Genomic DNA, 26,345 nt, shown 5'->3' with positions numbered 1-26,345 from the left:
GTTTGTTTAGGCAGATAACTTGCCAGTATAACATTTATGCTACTAATAATAGTGTCATGAACATGTTTTCACTTGCTTCCCAATTGTTTGTAGGCAGTATACTCTTAATTTTCAGTTACTGTGGTGATTTACGATAAATTTTTCGTTTTTTCCTTCCGCTTTTCCGTAGATGGCTATTCTAATTCCAAGAACAGGGTCACATCTTACACTATTTACTCGCTGTTTGTGCAGCAATTTTCGTAGATGCTCTTCCGTCAGCAATACATATGCACCTGCTCCAAGGACTCAGGTTTATTCACATTTTGATCAAGTGTCTCAAATGTCATCGGTTATTGGCAAATTTATAACCTATCCTGAAAATGAGTTTTCCCTTTTCATAGAACCATTTCTCAAAGTCGAGTTAGTAGAGGAACTTAAAACTTTTGGTGATCTGTCACTTTTGATTCGGAAACCGACAATTAATATGATTAAGGACGTAATTAACATTCGAAATTTACAAAAAGAAAGTTTCAAAAAGGAACCTGATTCTTCTAAATTCGTCGCACTAGCTAGATACTGTGTTCCACGCTTTGTACTTCATGGCCAACCGGGGACTGGTGTCTCAGTCATTTTGGGACAAATTACGTGTTTCGCCGGTAGAGAAAAATGGATTATATTTCCGTTCACTAGTTGTGAAAATTTTCTGGAACCATCAAATGACATTGCTCCTAGCAATGACTATCACTATAACCAACATCGTGAGAATTTTGTGGGTGATGCTTTTGATTTCCCAGTTCGTTCTGCGGAATGGCTTAAAGTCTTTTTACAACTTAACCGACCTTTGCTTGAAAAGGTATCTATCATTTTATTATTTTATCTCCCTGACTTACTTGGTTCTTAAAGTACTAATGTTTGTGCTTGCAACATGTTAAAAGTGTTTTCTAAAAATTCTATAGCAATATTAGGATCTCGATACCACGAGTATTTGGTTCATCAATCGGTAGTGACAAATTAACATAGATGCACCTAAGATTTGCGGAAAGTCTCCAAAACGGGACAAACAGCATAACTACTGATCTGAGCTTTTAAAGGCGAGTGGCTGCTCGACAACAATGATTTATAATTGTCCATTTTTGTACATACTTTACCAAAATCTTGAGTGCTCTTAGAGGTATCAGGGCTGTTTTCACTTCCCCGTTGCCCACACCGTGGAAGGGTTCTTCTAGTAGTACCTGAAAAGGAAATTGAGTTAGGGGTGGTCTTAGTAACCTGAGAGCGTGGCCGCAGTGCCCAAGGGACAACTAATTAAGGTCGGTCACACACGACGTTTTTGTGAGTAGTGTTCGTGTTAGCTCCGTACTTGTTGAGACCTTACTGCCGGAGACGGATATCCATTGGATAAGGCGAGGTGTGCATTTTTAGGGTCGACTTTTTCTAACCCCACTCTTCCTTGTGGGGAGGCAGCATCATTGTTATCCTGGCTGTCTGAAGGAAACACCTTACTGCCGTCACACCTCTGTACAGTCAGCAGTACGACTTCTCCCTCGGACCTTGGGTTTGCTGCTTTTAGTCTTACTGCTCTTCAGTCGACCTGTCTGGCATGGTAGAACCTTGAGGAACGATTTTTCCAGCCAGTATAGCTCGATCGGTTCATCACGATAGGCAAGCCCGACCACCATGTCAAGGTAGCCAAAATGGCTAAATATATTCTTAGTGTACTATTAATTTTGCTTGCTTTGAGGTCATTTCTCGTACACTGTGTTTCATAACCAGCGTGTGATTACATTTAATTACTGTGACTTTTCCCCATTTCTTTTCTCATGCATCCGTTTTTATCCAAAATAGACTCGTTTGTACTGGTTTTTCCCTACAAAAACATCTAAATCACATCCCTCGTCGTAAATAGTTAGTACCACAGGATATGATAGATACTTATAAAAAGTGGTTCGAATAACCTATCATGATCGAATTTGTAAGTTGTTGTGTTCTTACGATTTCAAACCGTATATGATGGTAAACACAAAAGTGCAGTCCAACATGCATAAGTCTATTTCTCTACAAGTTTCACATTACATAGATGCAACTCTAACTAATTAAATAGTTGTTTTGGTATGAGGGTGAGTAATATTACCTGAGTGTCAGAACGAAATGAGATAAAAGAGGATCTGAATATATAATCCGGTGATTGAAAATCAAGCACGTTTGTTAATTGATAATACTGTGTATCCACTTAAACGTCGCTTATGGAAACTAGGTCAGAACATATAGTTTATTGGCCAGAAGTGCTCAAATCAATGTACTACAATTCTCTCACTGTAATAAATAATTCAGTTATTTTCGCCTTCTTTTTTCATGTTTTCTAAATTATAAAACCTGTTATTGTCAATAAAAGGTTTATTAGTACATTGATATGAGTAATATGATATTTAGTAGGTAACTTGTGGAGGCAGTTGGGGAATGTTGCTAATTTTGAATCACTATCTGCTTCGATTGTGATGTTTTCTGCAATGAATATCAAGTAAGAGAATTTAAACAAAAAACCAAAATAAAACACTAGTTGAAGTTAACGACTACTGTCCTAAACTGTAGTTAGGAAACTTGAATATTGGGCTCACTAATTACTGGGAGTCCGTAGTCGGAGATCTCAAACAGAATAGACTAAGGTTGACCCCATCAGACCACTGATCTTCTATCTTGCATCACTTTTGGACCATTTTATTACTTATTTTCCCTATTTTCTCATGACTTTCAAGTTTTGGTGACTTGAGTCTTATCTTTAGCTTCTACTCTCAAATATTTAGGTATTTAGACCTGTATATTGGACCGGTTTATTACCTCCTCAGGTTTTGCTTCCGACCTGTATCTTCTTAATCTCACTGTCCAACTCCACAATAAAGAATCTAGTTACAACGTATTACATTTTTTAAGCTAAGCTAACATTTGCTCCTATTGGGCATTTGTGCCTACTATTTAAAATGTTGATGATAGACATGTAGTGTATGATACTTTCAAATTAGTTCATGCACTATCTCGCTGTCTTGCAAAGCTGGCTTATCTATTAGTATGTTAGAAGGAAACTAGGAGCAGTCAAACAATTGGGTCAGTGACAGTTATCATGATTTGTGTTAAGGGTTGCAGGCTTCCTGTTTGAGTGAATGTGCTACGCTAATCATAATATTCAAGTTATCTAGCTCACGATCGATTGGGATAGTTCAAATACCCCCATTTTTAAAATCTAAACTTTGTGTCTTTGTATTGTCCTTCTTTTCTTATTCGACCTTATTCTCAAACCATATTTGGTATGTTTCGTCTTTTTACTATCGTAAATATCACCATTGCTTTCACTTCTTTCCGTTACATTTTGTTACTTTCTGTTCTTTATGCTCATGTGTTATGTCAGGTAAAATATGACGAAATGCCCTAATTTTTCCGACATTTTAGCCAATAAAAATAAGTAATTTTCATCTTGACACTTTAGGAATCAAGTTTTGTTTAATTTACATTAAAATACAATTTCATGTAATATTTTCATCTTTTGATCGCTTACTTGAAAACCCGTTCTCAATAAGTTCATTATCTCGAGTGACCAATAACTAATCATGCTGTGAAGTTCGTCTGCCAACATGGTCTTAATATTAGGCTAGATACTGATTATCAGTTTTGATGGACATAATAATAAAGGTTATTGAACCTTTTTTACTTCACTACATTAAACTAAGTATCATTTTATCTAAACTACGATTGGAATAGAATCATACAGAGGATCCATGCAATTAAATTTTAGAATAGACTTAGCTAGTGAGTTATAAAACCTCGCAATTAAAGTGAAACTGTGACAAATTTAGAACTTGGACGATTAGTTCAGATTATTAAATACTAAACCAACGATCCACTCACACCACTAGTTAGATTCTAGCAGAGATTTGCGTTTTCGCCACTTATCACTCATATAATACATATCAAAATTTGTTACTTAGTCGTGTTCGTCGAATGATATTAGTTGACCACGGTATTACATATTTCGTGGCCTTATTTTAATTTCAGATTCGACTAATTAACATCGTACCTGTTTGAATTTGTCGTGAACCTTTAATAATCATATGTCTAGTTAAAAATACATCTCAACTCTTTAAATGGTCCTACAGATAAATCTCTAAAGAGTATTTACATAATTTTCTCAAAGATTATCATTGTCAAAAGTTATCTTTTTCATTTAGATAAAACCAGTTGTATCTCGACAAGTGGAATGGACCAAAAAAGACATAATGCCAGAAGGGACATCCTGGGTAGATTTAATAAATTTTGGCGTCGCTAGGACCAAATATGCAACGGATTGTATTGGAATTTTATTAAGAGAGGTAATTCATTTGGTTGTTTTTCTCTATATAATTAACACTAACCCATGGAAGTAGAACGTATGTTGTAATTATCTAATAAATTTCCATAGACGGTTGAAAATGACATTCCAAATAAACTATTTAATATAGGTAGAGTCATGCTTACTTGGTTTTTTCGAATCAATACAAAAATAAAACAAGTTAAAAATTAGCATTTCACTTAGGATGTCAGTAATACGCATTATATACGAAAGAGGTATTATCTCGATCAAAAAGAAATAGTATTTAGCTGTAATTTTCGTTAGGAAGTTAACTAATCAGATAGTCACCAATGAGTCTTGCAAGGATCTATTCTGAGTATTTCAATCAGTAGTTAATTTACTTGATCGGTAAATGTTAGCCGGATAATGCTGGATTAAAGCATTTTCCTTGCAAGATTGCGTTGGGGTACACTGATTGGCCATTTCTTAATCAACGAGCGCTAGCAGATAATAGGAGAAGACTGTAGAATCTCGTGTAAAATTGTAAATATAATAATGTCTTTACTGTAATTTTTATCCCCAATTAACCTTGTTTATTTAGAATATAATTACGTTCCTGTTCAACTGTGTTCTGATTTGGGAACTTGTCGAGAGGATTTAAGTGTCCGAAGAATACTAAATAATAATAGCTAGGTAACGAGAGAGATTATAAGAGTAACTGTCCATTATGTTCATTAGTGAGAATGTTGTATATATGGTTGACATTTTATTCACGATTTTCACTGTCCTGGCTGGTAATGTGTTGTGTGCATAACTTTATTTTCTTCCAATAGACGATTTCCTACAGATTTAATCTTTCTTGAAGCCAAGTTATAACAAGACAGGCTTTTTGTCAACTGTATCATATTCCATTTTCTTTTCCTCGTTGTCCCATATTTGTTTGTGTATTTATGGGGATAACATCATGTACGTGCTCAAGCACATGCATCAGAACAGAAAGAAGGGTTATTACTCGCAGTTTCGAACGTATTCCTCAAAAGCTGAGACTAAATGAACAGGTTTTCAACAGTGCGATTGCTCGATAGTGTCTGTGTTGTTGATCTTTAGAAATTTTTCCAAATAATCAATTAACGAAGGGATTCAAATTCGTGACTGTTTGCTGCTGCAATAAAAAGATATACATCGAAAATGTACATCCAAAGAAATATGTCTTGTTTTGCCCCGGTGTCCTCGTTTTCATGAGATTATCACTCGAGATTTTTCCATAACTTTGGTAATAATTTCTTGTACCTTAATTCTTACTTCCGCGGCTTACCAAACTAGTCTATATCTTTTTAAGTAAGCATTACATAATCTGTCTTCGATTTCGAAAAAAACTCCGTCCTCACTTTTTTTTAAATATTCATATATTTAACCCATAAATAAATCAACTTATGAATAATGTTAATTCTTCCATATTACTGTCTCACATTATTATTCTACCTCCATATGTTAACTCAATGAATGAATTATTTCATAATCTGTGGATAATTGTTGTGCCTTCAACTTCGAGACCAACCACTGAGTTTTGGCAAACTTTACAAATTTACTTTCTTGTCCTCATAAACCTGACATTAAATGCAAGTGGCTCAAAATATTCTTAAACCACATTATTATGCTCTTATCTATGTCGCATGAACTCTTATTTTGAGGTTTTGTTGGTACAATTCACTTAGTAAACATCTGGATCATATATTTTCAGATGCGTCTCCTATCATCTAATCCTGGTGGCCCTCCTTGTTTATTGGTCATCGATGGTGTAAATTCCTTATGGTGTCGTGGAACTTTATTAAAGGATAAAACTCTTTCCGTTAATGTTACTACCGATCGATTGGCGATTGTACATCATTTGAAACGTGCATTGAGGGGAGACTGGCGTCATGGTGTCATAGTTACCTCTACAAATATTCGGGCGGCTTGGCCTACAGACAGAGAACAATATACTCCTGGGTAAGTAAATAAACGTAGATTACTTTTTGTCTAGTTGCGATCTCTGATTTTATCGTTGTATGATTTATATTTGGAGGACTACTCGTACAATTTTTTCAATTAAGTTTTTTAGAATATTACCACTATAAAAATCGTTTTCAATTTTTGATAAAATTGTCGCTTCGTTTATTCTAGTTTCTGTCTATACAGGACTTGAATCTTGTGAATTTTTTACTATGTGATACGCAATGACCAACTTTATCTCTGTATTATTACTACCAATTAATTTATGAAATACAGACTCATCCACTTAGGCATGAACTGTACTCTAATCGTGAGGGTTAGTGATACTGTGGTGTGTGTTGCTGATGTCGACAAATATAAATAGTATGTATCATGAATCGAAAGTGAAACGCCTGGCGGCAGATGGTTAAGAAGATCGAAGAAAAGAGAACGACGACAGAGAATGATTGGTGTGAAAACGAAAGAACAATAAAGTGTTAGACGATTTATTGACATTTTGCAAACGAAGTATTTACTGTGTGGTTCTCAGATTTTACTAAGACGTTCTATAATTTTGTACTCAAATACGTTCGATTGTTCCTACTGACGTTCTCGTTCACTACAATACTGCCGAGCTATCCAAAAGGAAGTAGGCGCAGTGGAGTTCGAACCTCCAACACAGTGTCTAAAAGTCAAATCCCTTAACCACTGAACCACCTCTCCAGTAGGTCAATTCAGTTGACCGGTATTAGAAGAGTAACTACAAAGTACTAACCTCAAGTCTCAATATATAATAAGTTAAAGTGGTTGATAACTAAACTTGATCTGCTGTTTAGGAAAATTCACAGGGGAATATATGTCTGGTAATACCATTTACACTCCTTCACACAACTGACAGCAACATTGTCACATCTTTGAGTGTATGAAGATACGAAATTAGAGAGGTAATAATTCCCTGTTTACCCATTTCTTTGTTTGATTTTCTAATTATTTCGGTATTATCAAATATATAAGAGTTAGTTCCTCTACATTTGTGACTATTTGGGCGACTAGTTATACGAATGAATGATTACTAATTCCCATTAAGAGTTGCCTTATTTTAGTGACCATTGTTCTAGCAGTTATCTTTATTTTAATTGAAATATGCAGGTGAAACCGAATCTTTTTGTATCTGTCAGACAGTTTTTGAATCATAAAATGTTTTAGCGGCTACATTATCATTTATTTTCCACCACCTTACATTAATGACCAATTTTTGCACCCATTTGATATTACATTAAAATCAAATATTATAGTCTCTGACGTTGTCACTATGAGAATATACTTCAGTAACAGTAAAGGAGTGAATGGGTTGTAATTATTCATTATTTTAGTTGGTAGTTTTAATACAAGGATAAAAATTTCCAGGATATCCGCCACACGCGGCTACCAATTAATCTCAAAATAGGATATCTGGTTTTACAATACAAGATTTTGATTATTGTTATTTCGTTCAAACTTTTATCATTATATATATATATACTTGATTGACGAGATATAGAAAGCATTGATTCAGTACTATCGTCAGCACATTAGACCAAGGACTTATCTTTTATTACGCCTTAACTAAAGACCTGTATTTATTTTAGTCAAATATTACTAGGTGATTTATTTTGTCCACTACGGTATTATTTAGTCGAAAAATTGTTGGTGAGACAGGTGTCAATCTTCACCAGACAAATTTTTTAATCAGTGTTTTGGGTAGTTATTAATCACCTTTTTTATTTCAAATGTAAATCGGGTGAAATTGTATTACTTTAAAAGACTACAATAAGGAAGTAGCAATAAAAGTAATGAAGTATTAGAGTACAGTAAAGTAATGGGAAAATGAAATGGATACCAAATAGATAACCAGTGGTTGGAGACTCTAGGTGACATGGCTCAGAATCGATCACAATGGCGTAGGTGTATACACTCTTTATCTTCCCTTAAACCTTGAGATTAAAATTGCTTCATAACGTTCTTCCTTCCTATACTATATCCTTATATACAACCTTTCTTTTATATACTACCACCACTAAATTAACTATTTCTATGAATCCGGTGTTCATCTTGTTGTGCTAACGAGGTATGGCAACATGGACCGATGCATAAATGTGCCTGATCCTACGTTGTAGCTGACTAACTGACGAAATAGGTGTAAAATAATATGTTTAAAATTTATAAAGACATTGATTAAATTTATCTGCATCAATGCTTTGGGTTTTGGACTATATCCGTTGTTACTATCATCATCATATCCGATTTTCGTTGGTAGGTGATCTGAGATAGCACTCTACACTTGAACTCGTTATTGGAGCCTAGACATGAAAAACTAAAATCTAAATGGATGGATGTAATATTGACTGAAAATGAAACATGAACCAAACATTGAATAAAAAATGTCGCTTTATCAATTTTAGGTTATAGTCTTTAATGTATAACTTGTATCAATAAAAAACATAGTTGAACGCATCATAAGGATTCATAGAAATTTTGGTTCATAAACTTGTAAATAATTGATACAAGTTGGATTTGCTGACGTTGAATATGTTGTACTAAGTAACCGGACAACCCACTGTTTGGAAAATCAATTCCTAGTTCTCAAACAAATAACTGTCAAATCATAGGAAGTATTGTGTTAGAATGAAAATTTATATTACCAAATATCAATGTATTTTATCATAATCATAAGTTACCTGTCCGATAAGAAACTTTTCGAGAATAATTATGAAGGTCACAAAACAGTCAATGTGATAGGATCTGTACCCATCATACAAAAAATTCAACCGTATTACTAGCTCAACAAGAAACGTCCTCTTCAGCTACAATTCTTTATAATCTCAAAACATATACAAATAGAAGCAATGCTAACAACATGGCAAAACTAGTACTGTACAGCAAATAAATTGTCATCTAGATTGCATAATTCTCAAGAACTCACGTATGATAAAACCATGAGTGCATTTTGTCAGTTTATTTCACTCATTGAATTCCCCAGCATCCAAATACTGATATCTTTTATTCAACTTCGAATTCCATTACAAACTTGAAAATATGAAAAGAAATGTGGTTTATTTCCTAACTTCTTATGAATAGTGGTCTAGAATTACTAGTTTAATAAGTGGAATTACTTGATGGAGTAAGAAAATAAAGACTCCATCTACAAACAGTTTGGTTGTTAGTCACCTCAATGTATTAAGAAGATTAGGAGAATCAGTTTCAATATTGTAACTTCTAAGTTCGGTAGTAATTCACTTCTGAACTTGGATTAAAAAATAACAAACACTAAAAATCACGAATTCTTGAAATATTCGAATAAATGTGTTTCAACCACTTTTTTCACCCTTCACTTTTTGAAACACATATATACTTGGCCGATATAGAATATACTTCACTTTGTTAATTGTAAAGCTTTGCTGGTAACCTTCAGATTTCAATACAAAACTATGTGGGAAATTATCTTTAGCAGCAATTCATTTAAATTTATATTTGTGTAGGGAGTTGTTAACTGGGCTAATGCCAGTAAAGTGGTTTTTACGAGGTGTCGTATGTTAAAATACTTTTTCCATTTTGTTATAATCATACTCGTATATGCTGCTCTGTTTGCCTCTGACTTTTAGTTGTATTCCCTGTGATATAACCCACCCTTGTTAAACACTAGGACTCATTGAAGTTCAACAGTGAGATTTCTTATATCTAAAATAAAATACCTTTCAGTTGTTTATAGTTTTCTAACCATTATCTTGTCAGCTTTTACTTGTCAATATTGTAAAAAGAGGGAGGAATGATATATGAGTTCAGAGATCCACCTGTTTGTTCTGTATGTTAATATAAAATGGGATCATTTTAAAACTACTAACAAATATAAGACAAAAGCAATTTTTATTAAATTATCAATGCAATTAGATAAGATATTAAGAATAGAGATAGTATGTTGGTGTTCTTACTCTAATTTTTCATGTATCAATTATACACAGAACTAGTAAAAGTATTGTAACGATATACCTTTCAGAATGTTTTAAGAATGTTCATTATCTTTTTCTTGAAAAAAATATCCAGTTATCTTTTGGGGAAATCCGGTTTCGAATATATGGATCCATTCATTCCTGTTCTCGCTGAAAATTACACCCCAACAGAAATTAATGCCTTATTAAGATTTTATGCAGAGAATAATTGGCTTACAAATCCCGCTGCTTTTACACCAAATGGACAAGCTGAATTAATATTTTTGTCTGATTATAATCCTCTGGAACTTAGCCGTTTAGCTGCTGAATGGTAGACTAATCGAACTATTAAAATATTAACTGAGTTGAAAATTATTAACCTATTGTCTGTATATTTAAAAGACTAAATAACAGTAATCTCTGTCCTCTTTTAAATTGGATATTGTAAATATCAGTGAAATAATCCTTTAAATCTTTTGTACAGTTTCAACTTTTTGATATTTAGTAAACAATAAAGTATTTTGATGCAACATATTTGTTCTGATTATATTCGTTTATTCAGTTGAATAAAAATTTATATGAACTTTTTTTATTGACTAAATAAATTCTTTTCACATGCAGTTTAGGTAATCTAAGAAGTTTTTGCAAATTCCCAGTCGGTATTAGTTCTAGTTACCTGCTTTATACTCGGGATATGTTTTCGATGCACTTCCAGGAATACGTGTTCCCACTGTATGATTGTTAGTGTTTACCTGATTCTATTTATGTTTGCAACTTAATGCTCAATAATGTCCGATCAGTTTAAAGCCTCAGTAGGATGCTGTAATCTCTGCAGTTAGCCAAGCGATATATAAAGACGGTAGTCCAAATTCAACCAAAACTTGAGTGGGGTAGAAATACTAGTCATTCGGCCATCTAAAACAGACATTCACTTATCTTCTCATCGTTGAAAAAATGTTATAAAAGCAAGTACCCGCAGGAATTCTGAGAATACCACAAGACAGGTAAACACTGCTGTCAGACTTTGATAGGCCAATATTTGAAGAAAATAAATGCCATTTTGTTAGGCCATATTTTTAAAAGCGTTTTCGCTTCATGATGAAAGTTTTCTACAAATTTTGATCTGCTCTGTTTCTAAAACTATCAACTAATTTTTATATTGGTAGGGACTAGAATAGGGAATTGTTAATGTGTTGGGTGAATAAAGCAAATTACTAAGGTGTATTTCTAAATCCACATTAATCTGATTGCTATACGTTCATTTATCTCGTCCTAAAATGCAACCTTCTACTTATTTGAAGTTACAAAATAACGCTACACATGATTTAAAAAAATTGTTCCCATAGATATCAGGTTTTTAAACTTTTTGAGTTCTCTCAGTTTAATTACCTAATTATCGTATAGTTTTATTGTCTAAATCTATGTACAACCTTGAGCGACTACCAATCGATCCAACTTGTATTGTTGGGTGAATAAACAGAAAACATCATTTTCGGTAATTAAGTACTACTCCAACAAAAGTAAGTCTTCATTGTCTCTATAGTGGAAAGTTTAATTGTCACTTTAAGAATATTATAGGTGTAAACTAAAGAAAAAATCTTAGAAAACTGTTATAGCCGAGATCAGCCCTCGAAATCAATCAAAGGCGAATTGAGGATGAGTATATTGTAGTGAACGAAAACTCAGATGGGGGAAGCCAATTTATTGTTTGATGCAAAATCACACAGTGGTTTAGAAAAATATGAAAATCATATACTAAATACATCATTTTCACATTTTCTTTGCGTTGTCCTTTACACACTCCAATATTTCTCTAATTCTGTTGTGATCTTGATTGCTCTCCGAATTCCTTCCTCTTCTCTTCATTTGAATCTTCTACTGGCAGTCATTCCACTTCCGATCGCTGCTCCACACTACTTATATCTGTCAGCGTGAGTAGCATACACCACAATATCTCATCAGATTGAATTTGTATACTGAAAATTACCAGCGTATCGTAAGATGTACGGGTAAATTTTAGATAACTTTGTTTATGTCATATATAGTTTAACTAGAGGTTCTACGGCTTACACTGACACTCATCTAAAATTATAGCTTTTACTAAAGCATAAGACTGTTAATAACTACAGTGGTACCCACGTCTTTAAATCTGAATGTAGATGTGTAAGTAGTTACAGGCATCTCATACCAGAACAAAATGTCAATCGGAAGAATGTAAATTTACCTAAAATCCAGTCTCAAACTTAATTGACTGTAAAATTTGTCGAAAATATTTATTGAGGTTCAGAGTACTGATCTCAAGTTCAAAAAAATTAGAAAGTAGGTATTAATAAATCTGAAACATTTCAACTGTTGATCCATAGGTTGATCGAAGTTTTAAATAGTATTAGGTATTTAGGAGTAGTTTGACTTAGTTGTTTGCATTCCATGATCACTTGAGGTATTAAAAGGTATAATGGGATTCCACTTTATGCATTCATTCTCGTTGTAGTACATATGTCTGATTAATTGTCCTCTGATAGGCACGAAATCTGTTTTGTGAATCTCGGAACAGTCAATTTTGTCATCCGTCATTGGAGAGTGAAATACTGCTTTGACACCGTGTTTGTGATGGTCAATTATCATAATACATCGGTCCTTCCGGGATTCTAGATCGACTATTTAACCCTCTGACTTACCACAACTAAAGTCTTGATAATATTTTAGAAGATTCAGCATTTATTAAACTACTGTAGGTGTTGTGATCGAAATGTGTGTCTCTTGTCTTTCAGTTACCCTTATTACTGTGAGTTATCTACGAATTTTCAGAAGAATGGTTATTGAAATACAAGACAACACTGTTGAAAACTACTCATACTAAAGTCCTTGGTAACTTCAGTTATCAGTGTGCTCCTGACGAAATTATATGTGTAAATTTCATGTTAATGTTTCATATACCACCGATAGTAATGATACGTCATCATTCTTGAAGAACGTGTTTTTGGTTGCATATTCATGTTAGGTGGTCAATATAAGTATTGAAACTAAATTAAGAATATTACAAATAGACCAGTCAGTACTAATGAGATGTAATTGATAAAGATACTCAGAATAGACTTCTAAGGTTGATGTAATTAATGCTAATGTTATGCTACCGAATTGACCTCTACTGATTAGTTCACTAACTTTGTATTACACTACGTTTTTCGTGTAATAATTAGACGAGTCGAATTAGTTATCATGAATTAATATTTAAAGATCTGATTAGTTCACATTATGTTAAATATTATGAAAAAAATATTTTGTTTTTAAGACTTATTCTGATACATATAAAATGATACTTCTTGTGCTAATTTTTTCTAATCTTTTCCTGTTTCAACTAGATTTTTATGAATAGTTTTTATTAAGAGTTTGTTCTATAATGGGTGTTGTTTTCTGCTCATTCTTCGATTGCATACCTCATGAAGTGAAACTGGTTTGATTTATCTTCATCAAAATTCATCTCATTGACTATATGTTTGTCTTTACGATTGATCAATTGTTGCATGAAAGCATGCGACGATGTTTTGAATTCCAAGATTACAAGTGTTGTCACACTGTCTATAAATCTTGTATGGTCATGTGTAACAATAAATATCAGGGTGATCATTAGTTTTAGCTTGAGGTTACGTCAACAACTTGTTTGTCTGAATTTTACCTTCGAATAAAAGTTATGATACCGATTTAAGAAAGCGATTTTCTGTGCAGTTTCCACCACAGTTTCTTTAACTGTTTACATTTATATTTGGTCATTTCTTCTGTTTTAAAAAGATCTCCGTAACTAGTTATCTTGTTATAATGATAATAATATATGATCTACTAAATATTGATAAATTGTACAGTCTTGATAAATCAAATTTATTGTAACAGGAGGTTTGTGGATAGTTCTTGTTTGTAGCAACGTGGGTTGGTTTTACACTATTTCGAAATAATTTTAGTGGTCAAGACCATTTATTGGGCGAGACTAATAATGTACGGATGAATAAATCAGATATAAGATAACAGGTCTTGGATTTCGGTGTGAAACTCATTCATTTATTTGGTTAAACAGCGCTTTGGGATTTTAGCTGATGTCAGTTCGTGATGAAAACCCTAAATCTAATTCCTAACCCTAACCATCAACTGTAAATCATAATTCTAATTCTTTTCACTGATTTATAATCCTCGTTTAGTTCTAGTTAGTAGGTGAACATTTTCAAGGGTACTTTAGCGTCACTCAAAAATCGTCCATAAATTATTTCTATTTTGGTGTTCATTCATTTGATTCACCCATATTTATACTCCATTCTTTACCCATAATCACTAATTTCTATTTTCATCCATTTTGAATTCTTCTTAAGTAAAAAGGTGTGATAGTAACAAGTGAAATTTTAAAAATGTTATTTTTCACATATTTTCAATACACTGATCAATGACTGTGGCATATTCAAGCGATGAAATAGTGGTTAAAGAGCTCTATTTTAGGGCTCAAGTGATACTCCACTTGTGTTTAAAGATCTCGGTAGCATCACCGCTTCTCATATGTAAGGTGTAATTAAACGTCGAGTACACGACTTTGAATCTTATATCATACTTTACGTTTGACCAAATAAGTAAACATTTCTTTCGTTGATTTCCATCTGATTCTATTTTAGATATTGATTTGCAAAATTTTAAGGTTTCAAAGCGCTTTTATCCGATTCAGTAATTTGACTGAATTTTCAACATCAGCAATCAGATGTCAACAATTTCAAATGAATTCTGAATCATTTCAAGAGTGTCGTAAACAGGCTATTGAAAGACTCCACAAATGGTTAAATAATAGTCAGCTTCCATTGAAATTTGCTGCAGGGGATACGAAAGATCCAAGTTGCAATTACGATTATACTAGTTATGATCCGTCCACTTGGTTACCTTTGGTTCATTACAAACAAACAACATATTCACGACTTGATGAAATGGCTATTAACGCCTGTAAAGCACAAAAGCAATGGATTGATTTACCATTACTAGAACGTGCCAAAGTGAGTCATATTTCTTCTCTAAGTATTCTTTCCATTAGTTTTAGTGACACCAAAGAATTATTATGGTTAGGTTCTACGAAGACTGGAATTATTCATGACCAAAGGATCTAGAAATGTTTCTCATTTTCCAAGTCCACTACTCACTAAACTGTAGTTTGAATGAAATATGTTGCTGTGATAAGTGAACAATCAAAATCAGGACCCTCACTCTCGTGCGCTAATGCCTAATCTCTAGACCACTGAGTCAGGATCCAATGATGTGTCTAACTTCAATCAGTCCATAACATTTCACGACCATCTTCCATTGTCTTCGATAGGTAACTACCTCACACCCGACACGGTTTAGCTCCACTGGTCACAGCTTCTCACTAGAATTCAGGAAACTTCTCGAATCTAATCGCTAGCGCTTTCGAGTTTTCAATGGTGGTCTAACTTAGACCGGTATTTTCACAATGAATGAGTGGTAGAATATAACGCAGGATTATAAGCTGAACAATGGGAACTGAGAATGCGATTACGCTATAGTAATTTGGATCACGGAACTGTACTTAAGGCTTTGAATGAATGAATATTTCGGTGAAAGTGATTCAAGTTGGTTTCTTCACATACAAGCATATTTCATATTTCTTATTCATAGCTTAATTATCCCGTTATATACATATTGCGAATAGCTAAATAATTCTCATTGTTTGGGGTGAAAGAAAGCTACGAGATAAAATAAAAACTTGTAGTCTAAAAAATTGATTCAATAATTAAAGGGGTATTCGTTAATATTTCAATGCTAACAATCACCAACTCTACTGGAATCATTTTGACATGCTGGTTTCGTCACATGTTGTAATTTTATCCTGTATTATATAAGTTATATAATAAACCCTTGTGGGACAGTAATTTTGCTTTTGTTTTCAGGAGAACCAGAGAGTATCCAGCCTTTCACATGACAACCCAAACAATACAGCTCGATTCTGTTTAATAGGAGAGCCAAACACCGCCCAGGCTTAACCCGAGCATTACAGCTCAATCCCGCCTCACAGGAAAACCAGACACCATATAGGCTTCAACGCTTCAATCTGAATAGTACAGCTCAATCCTGTGGCGCAACCATATAGGTACCGAACACCCTGGTGGACCATTCGCACCATTCATATACACATTCACATCACATGTATGATTATTCCGATCAATGATCGCGTTAATCAATTACGCACAGTATGAACAAGCCAAAGTTGACCCATTCCGCTTACACGACAGTCAAACTCATAACTGTTAGCAATGGCGACATGCCTTACAATGTTTCAATGACAATGGCTCTTGAGAACACTGAAAAACAACCACCAGTATGAATGAAATCAGTTAGCCAGCAAACCGATTTCGCGCATGAACATTCAGCAAAACTTGCCAAAGTGATGCCGAACCATCCACAATGTCAGTGGCGAACCTCCAGTCTCATATGTGATTGGTTGATTATTAACTCCATGATTATTGTTTAGTTTTGCTACTGCATTTTATCAATATAACCCTCCAAAGGTTATTAGTAATAAACATAAAAGTGATAAAGAATGACCCTAATCATTGTCATCACCTTATAAACTTTTCCTCAGAACTAATACATTTCTAATATACCACCCTATAACCTAAAACTAGCCAACTATATGTTATGCTTTATGATATATCTTACTGCTTGTTTGGATTATTTTTTTCATTATTTCACAATCCATTAAGCAATGCTATTTACTATACTTAAATGACATATTTCAGATTCTTAGAAAAGTTGGTGATCTTGTTCGTGCTGAAACAGATTGGCTTGCTGAATTAGAGACACTAGATACTGGAAAGCCACTGTGGGAAGCTCGTGCAGACATTGAGGCTTGTGCAGATTCATTTGAGCTATTTGCTGGTTTTATCCCAAGTTTTGTTGGGACTCATTCTCCTGTCCCACCAAATCCTGGCAGGTAATTTAAAATTGCTTACATTCTAGATTATTAGTTTTAATATTTGATGTGATGATTAAAAATATAGTTGTGAGACAGATCTACTCAAATTGCATGGAATACGATGAAAGAGTTTGATGGCCCAAGTTGCTGAGGTTTATTTTCGATGTAGTAAGAGAAATTAATAGTAAAAAACCTGTAGTAATAATCATGTCAAAACGTATTGTTTATGGGCATAGTAAATATCTTTACATTGGATTCATTTTTGGAATAAATGGCTTGATTTTCACATTAGATATATTTTTGTTTAAACTGATTTATTTACTGTGTACATTAATTCTCCGTAATCACTTGTTTGCCAAGTATTTCTACTTGACGTGTTGACTAATAAAAAACACCATATTAACTACTTAGATTTATTTCAAAATTAACTCCAGTCGTATATGAGAATTAATTGATTAACCATAAAAGATCAACTACAATTTACTGAATCGATTTCGTAAACCAGAAGTACTCAGTACTAGTAGTAACCCGTAGTTTTATTTTGAAATATAGTACAAGACCCTTATGTTACGGAACCACCACATTGGTAAATCAACAACTAATCCCAATTCCGATAGATGACATTTAAAAGTTTAAATGACTCACATTATGACATGATTTACAATCTTGTATGTATTATTATCTTCATTTTACTCCATTGTGTTTGGTTTAGAATCTATTATTTCCCGATTTGGCGAGACTATAATTTATGGATGAATAAATCAGATATAAGATAACAGGTCTTGGATTTCGGTGTGAAACTCATTCATTTATTTGGTTAAACAGCGCTTTGGGATTTTAGCTGATGTCAGTTCGTGATGAAAACCCTAAATCTAATTCCTAACCCTAACCATCAACTGTAAATCATAATTCTAATTCTTTTCACTGATTTATAATCCTCGTTTAGTTCTAGTTAGTAGGTGAACATTTTCAAGGGTACTTTAGCGTCACTCAAAAATCGTCCATAAATTATAGTCTCACTGGACAATCTCAGTTTCGCTACCTTTCGTTTTATCCAATGGTTTCTAGACTGCATGTATCTACTAGGTTCTAACTTGATTATGATCGACTGACTTAAGCTACTGCCTACTTCCCATTGAATTCAGTAGAAACCTTTAATTCTACGTGTTTGAGTTTCAGTACGATAACTTAATGTCATCCCTCTCTCTTTCCTTCTTTTTATGACAATTTAAAGATGAGATATCCTACTTTTTGTTTTACTTTCTTTTTTTCCTAGTTTTTATTATACCAGAAGAGAACCATTTGGACTTTGTGCTGGTATCGGAGCATGGAATTTTCCTTTTCAAGTAATTACTATTATTTATGATTTGATATTTCTTGTTGTGCACTGTCAGTCTTTCTGATAGTTTGGTCGACAATTACCAAGACATTATCATGTATGACTATCTCTAAAATTTTAAAATGAAGGCCTACATTTCTATGCTATTGCAATTCCAATTAGCTTTTAAACAAATAATGCACTTGAATCTGTGCAAAACATTCAGTAGTTATTAAACCGATGTAGAATTTGCCATTTTCCAATATGGACTAGCTTATTAGTTAGCAATGTTTATATTATAAAAATGTATTTTTTCGGTTGAAAACTATGTTGGCCTATTGACATAGGAAAAGTATTTATTGATGAATATTATGTTATCCAACTATATGGTTATTAGATCCTGGAATATCATTTTGTATATCCTTAAATATTCATTGTTTCTCTCATACAGAAAATCCATAATAATAATGATAATGATGTTGGTTTGTTCTCTGAGCTGGATGGTCTGGTCAAACAAACCCCAAAACAAACCAACATCAAAATCACCCACCTGAGCTACAAATCTTCTCCACCATCTCAATAATGATAATAATAACCATTTTATGATATGTGATATGTAGTATGCACATAGTTTAACTGTTGTCTGAATTTTTAAGAGCGATCATACATATCATTTTAATGTTTAGTTGTTGTTCTAGTGTCGGTTGGCATGTTAAGCTCATATACCTTATTCTAACTTCTGGACAAGCCAATTTACCTATCCATCTTGAATCACGTTTCAACCTTGTTAATTATTCACTTATTAACCGTGACTACTTTTTATATGAGCGTATGTGTGTACACTTTTTATCTTATTCATCACATGTCTGTAATTTATTTTTATCTGACTGTAAATATTGATTAACGCTTGATCAAAACGAGTTGGCTTACCCTCCATCTCCAATGCGTGTCATTTTTGCTTCGGTCTCTTATACTCGCTTCATTCCTCTGATTTCCTGTCTAAATCAATGAGTATAGAAAATATATGTATCGGAAGTTCATTCTCATATTTGACTTATTTAACTCCGTTATTCACCAACGCGGATTAAGTCATTTATTACATACGTGGATAGGCAGGATGTATATTTTGACAACAATCACCCATACGATCTCATTGGAGTCACATCCTAGCCCCCACATTGTACACTTAATATTGTGTGCAGATGTTTCGACAAGTGAATTTATCTGAAGAAACTCCTCTATGTACATCATGTATTTATTGACTTCAGTTTAAGCGAAATCGAGGATAATTTTTGTCAAAAGTTCTCAGTCTTAGTTCAAAAATGATAATGGTTCACCATTTTATATCCCGATGAGAATAATGAATGGTAACTGTTGGAATCTATTTCTGAACTAATACTATACATATATTTTTATTGTATAATTGTTAAGTAACTAACCCATTCATATTCATGTTCCTCTTATTATAAGCTTTATTTCGACTTATGAGCTGTTATTATACGATTTACCATTCTTGAGTTATCCTCAGTCTATTAATTACTATCTCTCACATTCACTATTCTATTTTATGGTACGATGTGGTCTGTCTGGTTTGTATATAAACCCAGTATGCTTAAAAAACACGATTCATATCGCAGACGCTAGGATTAGGGTTCTGGACTTAACATGCAGGGCTATGCAGGAAGCAGGACTGATAATGACTCTAGACTACTCGTACGGGTTTTATGCGTCATTGGTCCGGTTGATAAATCACTGTTCTCTAATTGGTTGTATCACTACATTATATATATAAATAGGGGCACAAGGCCACAAGTTATAAAACATCACAGTTTTTTGTTTGAATTTAGTAGTGACAGATACAATGATGGTTAAGAGCGTGAAATTATGATTACTGGCATTCTTCACAATTGCCGTGAGTAATTATGGCTTTTGAAACCGATTGGAAGAGGTTGAAAAGTATCAGAAAAGGCAACTTCAATTTATGGTCGCTAAAAAGACCTTGAACCAAATTCACGAAATTTCCTTTCAACATTTTTAACAACAAAGTTATTCATTGCGTTACGAGTTGCAAGTCATCAGCCAGGAGAGCATTTTCACCGTGGTTCACTTCTTATTATAACATTGTACTCAAATTATTCTACTACCTAATTACACAGTTATTGAAAATTAGGCAAGTTTTTGTTAAAAGGATGAATCCAAGGAGGACCAAACAATTTTTTAGGATATGACCAACGTTTAGAAAGTAACCTCATTCGTAGTGTTGATGAGATTTTAATTGACCATTCAAACGTTTTAATCTAATGGTCTATCATTAACTAGTTTGTAGAACTATTTTTCACAGCTTATTTCTATTGGGAACTGTTATTTAGAAATCAATCATTTTATTTATTTAGTTATATTAATGATTTGAAACGTTTACGCCTATTTTTTTTATTTATTTGAAATTAAGATGGCTGTATGGAAATCTGTTCCTGCGTTAGCTGCTGGAAATTCCTTCATATTTAAACCATCTCCTTTAACTCCATTAACAGCTATTCGTTTATACGAATTGTATAAACTTGCTGGATGTCCTGAAAATCTTTACCAAGTTGTTCTAGGAGGTGTTGAAATTGGTCAAGCATTAGTAAATCATCCTTTAGTTAGAAAAGTATCATTTACAGGTTAAGTTATGTCTTTTTTCTGAATAGTAACCTTTTTTTCTGACATCCAAATATACACCATGCTCAAGGAAATTGTACTGATGTTATACTTACTCAATCTTTAGTGATATACTAATAACTGCAGTTTCACATAAGTATCATTTTCGCAAAATAAGAAAAAAATCGAATATTGATGTACCTTTCGTATGAATTGATTCTACTTGTTGTAATAAGTACCAATCTTTTTGATTAGCCGTTAGTCATAGGTATTGATAGCTTGTTTGTATCTCTGGTACTGTATAAATTCTTTTATTGAATAATTATAACTATAAACACAGTAACAAAAGCAAAAGTTTCATGACATTGTAGGATCTGGTACTATGTCAAGACCACATATGTTATTCTAGCCTATGGACAGATCAATCTATTCATTCTTCTCAAAGCACATTTTGACCTTGTTAATTATTCGCTTATTAATCCTGACGGCTTCATGTAATCGTATGTGTGCTAATTACTTACCTTACTCATCATATGTCGGTAACTTGCTTTTCGGTCTGACTATAAAAATAGGTTCATGCCTGGCTAAATTGAGTTGGCTCACTTGCCTTCTCCATTGCGCGTCGTTTTGTTTTGTTCCGCTTTCCGATCAATGATTGTACGAAATATACGTATTCGAAAATCCATTCTCATATTTGACTCGTTTAATTCCGTTATTCACCAACGCGATTTACGTCTATGATCATATACGAGGATTGGTAACATGCATATTTCAATAACAATCATTCGTCCGATCTAACTGGTGTTAGATCTCGGGCCACGAAAATATATCCTAACAACATTTACAGAAAATTAACAATTAAGAATTTTCTACTGATTGAAACTTTATGAATATACTATTTCTGTTATTAACAATCTACCTAATCATCAGTCTACACAAAATTTTCAAGTCAAACCTTGATAAGGACACTTACAAACTACCTAATGTTTCTGGAAATATAAAGAAGAAAACTGTATTCAAACTAAATACATTGCCTTTACTATGGGATAACGTTTACTTCAGATTATCTGACAGTCAGTTAACACTTCTGATTTATATGAAATAAAGAAATTCTCTTCTTAACCAATTTGTAGCATTTAATGTTATTAAAATCATGCAACAATAGAATTAAAGTATTTAAACAATTGAAACTAGACGTATTTTGAAGAAGTTGTAATCCATATTTTACCAATTTACTGCCTGTAATATTCGTTGTTTGTCAAATAATGTTCATTAAGATTAATATCCTTACAAATAAGAAATTAACTGACGTATCAATGGCTAAGTTCTTGTGATCTTCCATAATCTCCGACTAAGCTACGCTGTCTGTAAATTATCGCTTACATTTTACTCTTTAGACATAATCCATGTCGCTGGCGAGTAGTGCTATTTTCTTTATGGCCTCACATCAATAAATGAGCTGATATTATACTGTTATTTCGACTTCATCAGCACTATTGATCATATAGATAGAAATAAATTTTCCATTTTTAACAGTGTTGATTAGAACAGTTGGTGCTCATTCCATATATATATATATATATATATAATTGTTATTGATTTATTTACCGTCTGATGCATTGAATTTTGTTTCAAACGGTTGGGTGCATTATACCATATATTATCTTTGGTATTTTCAGGAAGTGTTGCAGGAGGTCGATCTGTGCTTAAGTGCGCTGCTGAACGCATTATACCAAGTACACTTGAACTAGGCGGAAAATCACCATTAATTATAATGTCAGATGCTAATTTAGATGAAGCTGTTAAAGGCACTTTGATGGCTAATTTTTATACTCAAGGACAAGTATGTTCTAATGCTGCTCGTGTATTTGTTCATAGGTATGTAAAATATGATGATAAAGAATCTTTTCTGAATATGAAAGTGAAAATGATCACTGACTAGTTTTCAACAATATCTACAGTTTCATTATAGGTTTGCTCCTTTACATGAATATTATATATTCTTATTGACGGAGAAACATTTTTAGGCTAGAACTCTTAAGATCAATTGCCTTCCACAGTTATTTTTGTCAGACAACTTTTGTACACTGATCATTCAGATATTTTATTATGTGTTTGTTACATTGGTGAATTATATACTAATGTGAATGTAAGGTATATTCCTCAGTAGGTGGTAAATAATCCCATTAATAATAATAAATTGTTATCAGTATGAGGATTTGTGGAGATTACATTATTTTCACAGTTGAATTCCCAAGTTGATCTAAGCTAGACTATCATTTAAAACCTGGAAACACTGAACGGCCGTTCCGTCCTAGTTTGGGACTTCTCAGAAGTGCATATCCACGGTCCTGTACGCGGGACTCTAACAATCTGCACAATTTCCCATACTGGTTATAATCACGTGCTCACTAGTGACTAGCTTCAATATGAAACTCGTAGAGTTCTAGTTAGAAGCCGCGACCAGTGGAGTCTAATCTGTGTCTGGTGTTAAACAGTCATCCATCTCAGACAATCGATAAAGGGCTGCACAAGGTCATGGATCGGTCGAGGTTAGACAATAACACCGTTGGATGCTGGCTCAATGGTCTAGAGGTTAAGCGCTCACGTGCGAGACCTAGGGCTCTGGGTCCGAGTCCCACGTGCGGAGTGGTGGGTGCATACTTCGGAGTCCCATACTAGGATAAAACGGTCATCTAGCGCTTCCAGGTTTCCAATGGTGGTCTGGATTAAATCGACTTGTGAATTCAACTATGAAAATAATTTGTTAGTTAATTTAGATCAAATCAAAATGGAAAGCTTTACGACAATATTTATAAACACTTAGAAACTAGGTAGATAGTCCAATGATCTTAATAGATCAATTTAAATTTATAGAAATCAATTCCTCTACATATCTCTTTTTATTTTTAAAACATTAGATCTATTGCAGCACCATTCACTCAAAAACTTATTGAATCAGTTAAACAAATTTTAGTCGGTGATCCTTTCAATCCGAAAGTTTCCATGGGTGCTTTAATTTCTCCTGAACATCAACAAAAAGTATATAATTATATAAAATCAGCCATTTCCGAAGGAGCCACTTTATTGTATGGTGGTGAAAAGCCAAAATTTAAAGTCAGTAATTTAAATAATGATAATTTTATTACACCATGTATCTTAACTAACTGTCATGATAATATGAAAGTTGTGAAAGAGGAAATATTTGGTCCAGTTATTACTTTATTAGAATTTAATACAGAAGAAGAAATTGTCCGACGTTCAAACGACAGGTTTGTCTTTTTCCTAATATTAAATAGTCAACTGTTTTCATTTTGTTTTGGACTCTTTTCTCAATTGTAATGTTTTACAGTTAATCAATACTATTAATAATAACCAAAAGCTCTAAAAAGATTATTCTTTTTTTAATTGAAAACTTGGATTGTTTTAAAGCTGCAACCAGCCACCTATTCAGTTAAATTGTTGTACAAAACAATTAAGTTTACCAGTCACTAGTAAATCACTCTAGACTATATATACCGGGTTTCTAGACTCATGAAATTTTTTTGCACTTAAATCCTGAGAGAAAATAGAAGATGAAAATATAAACGAAATGTTACTTACAAAATCGGATTATATGCATAAATCAACGCCGTCTTATTAAATACCTATACTACCAATATGCCTTAAGACTCAATATATTGGTTTTTAATTTTGAAACTGATTGCCTATCATAAAAAAACAATTTAACTGTTATTTCAAAAGAATTAAACTTCATCAGTTTGATTATGAGTTGGCTTGTGACCACGTATCATTAAGGGGTTTGAAACTCAAAAAAACAGCTTTCGGTGTTGTCTCTTCTAAGCTGAATGGTTTGATTGCAGAGCTTTCGTCGGGATCCTGAACAGCATCTTCACTTCTTACTTGGTTAAAAAACACCTGCCTGAGCTGTAAATCTTCTCTATCATTTCAAAATGAACCATTCAACCAGCGTTTACTGATTTTAAATGGTCATCCAGCTAATAGTGTCAATTCTCGGTAAAAAAAACGTGATTTATTTAAGTATGTCTAGAGTAGTTTTTAATTCAGTTATTTTCATCGATAAAGAAATATTCATCTGTTCGACGGTAGTACAATATTTTTTACGAATCTTTTATTATCTGTCCTGCTGTGGCTTTTTCAGGTGTTTACGTATGTGGGCACACTATATTTATATAGGTTAATGGAAATCTATTGCTCTTTAGAGAAAGAAAAAAGTCTCTGTGGTGTTTTGTTAGCTCATTATTCGGTGAATTTAAAAATATATAACTAAGTTTTGGTTTTTTTTCGTAATTCAAGTGAATTCGGTCTTGCTGGAGGAGTATTTACACAAAATTTGGCGACTGCCCATCGTATAGCCTCACAACTACAATGTGGTTCTATATACATTAACAGTTACAATGTTTATCCACCTGGTATTCCATTTGGAGGTTATAAACTATCTGGATTCGGTCGAGAAAATTCAGTTGACACATTGTTGGCTTACAGTCAGTTGAAATCAATTTATGTAGAAGGTGGATCACTTCCCTATCCGTTCCCTGAATGATTCTAATCAATGATTGATTAATGACTGGTCCAATTAAAGTTGATTTAGTAACTAATCAATGGTAAAATTTAAACTCCCTTGATTTCAATGATAAATAATAATATGATTTCGCCAATCTAACTAATATTCCATATTTTTTTAATTATAAGTTCAAAATAAATTCTTAATTATTTTGTTTGACTTTTGTTGTCTTCACTGTGAAACGATCCAAATCTCGATGTGTAGCTGATCGTAAAGAACTGTAGATTTAGACTTCATATTTCCCGGGAACTATTGACAAACTGTCTATGTAATCTTGAAGAAATACGTATTCTCGTGGAAACAGGATCGTATATGCTTTAGCTTGGCCATATATGCGAAAGAATTAAGTACACTATTGCATAATCTTTTAGGAGTCAGGTTTTTAAAGATCCTAGATAAATGACAGACATTGATCATAATACCCGTTTTGTTATCTGATGATTTATAATTAATGACTACTTTGGATATCTGGAAGTTCAGAACACCTAGTTTTTCTAATAAAATTACTGACTAAAACTTGGTTGTTATTAATTTATGAAAATTGGGTTAATGAGAACAGTTTTTACCATAAAATATAATCAGCTAGAGAACTATCGGGAAGAATGCATTATAAAAAG

At 33.2% G+C, this 26,345-nt stretch overlaps 2 protein-coding genes across 2 annotated transcripts; both read left to right on the top strand.

The window, feature by feature from the left end:
• Positions 1 to 319: 319 nt before the first annotated feature.
• Positions 320 to 10,568, top strand: Smp_210450 (hypothetical protein; the record flags this gene model as incomplete). Its single annotated transcript, XM_018793986.1, has 4 exons — positions 320 to 832; positions 4,197 to 4,337; positions 6,039 to 6,286; positions 10,349 to 10,568. 4 exons carry the CDS (start codon positions 320 to 322, stop codon positions 10,566 to 10,568), a joined length of 1,122 nt encoding a protein of 373 aa, XP_018648444.1.
• Positions 10,569 to 14,984: 4,416 nt separating this feature from the next.
• Positions 14,985 to 25,707, top strand: Smp_210440 (hypothetical protein; the record flags this gene model as incomplete). The annotated part of the gene is made up of 7 exons (XM_018793985.1): positions 14,985 to 15,254; positions 17,013 to 17,206; positions 18,465 to 18,534; positions 20,956 to 21,166; positions 22,823 to 23,021; positions 24,065 to 24,415; positions 25,461 to 25,707. The coding sequence occupies 7 exons, from the start codon at positions 14,985 to 14,987 to the stop codon at positions 25,705 to 25,707; spliced, it is 1,542 nt and encodes a 513-aa protein (XP_018648443.1).
• Positions 25,708 to 26,345: the final 638 nt, after the last annotated feature.

The sequence above is a fragment of the Schistosoma mansoni genome, chromosome 1 (genome assembly GCF_000237925.1).
Source record: "Schistosoma mansoni strain Puerto Rico chromosome 1, complete genome".
Lineage (NCBI taxonomy): Eukaryota > Metazoa > Platyhelminthes > Trematoda > Strigeidida > Schistosomatidae > Schistosoma > Schistosoma mansoni.
This window is presented reverse-complemented; position numbering and strand designations above follow the sequence as displayed.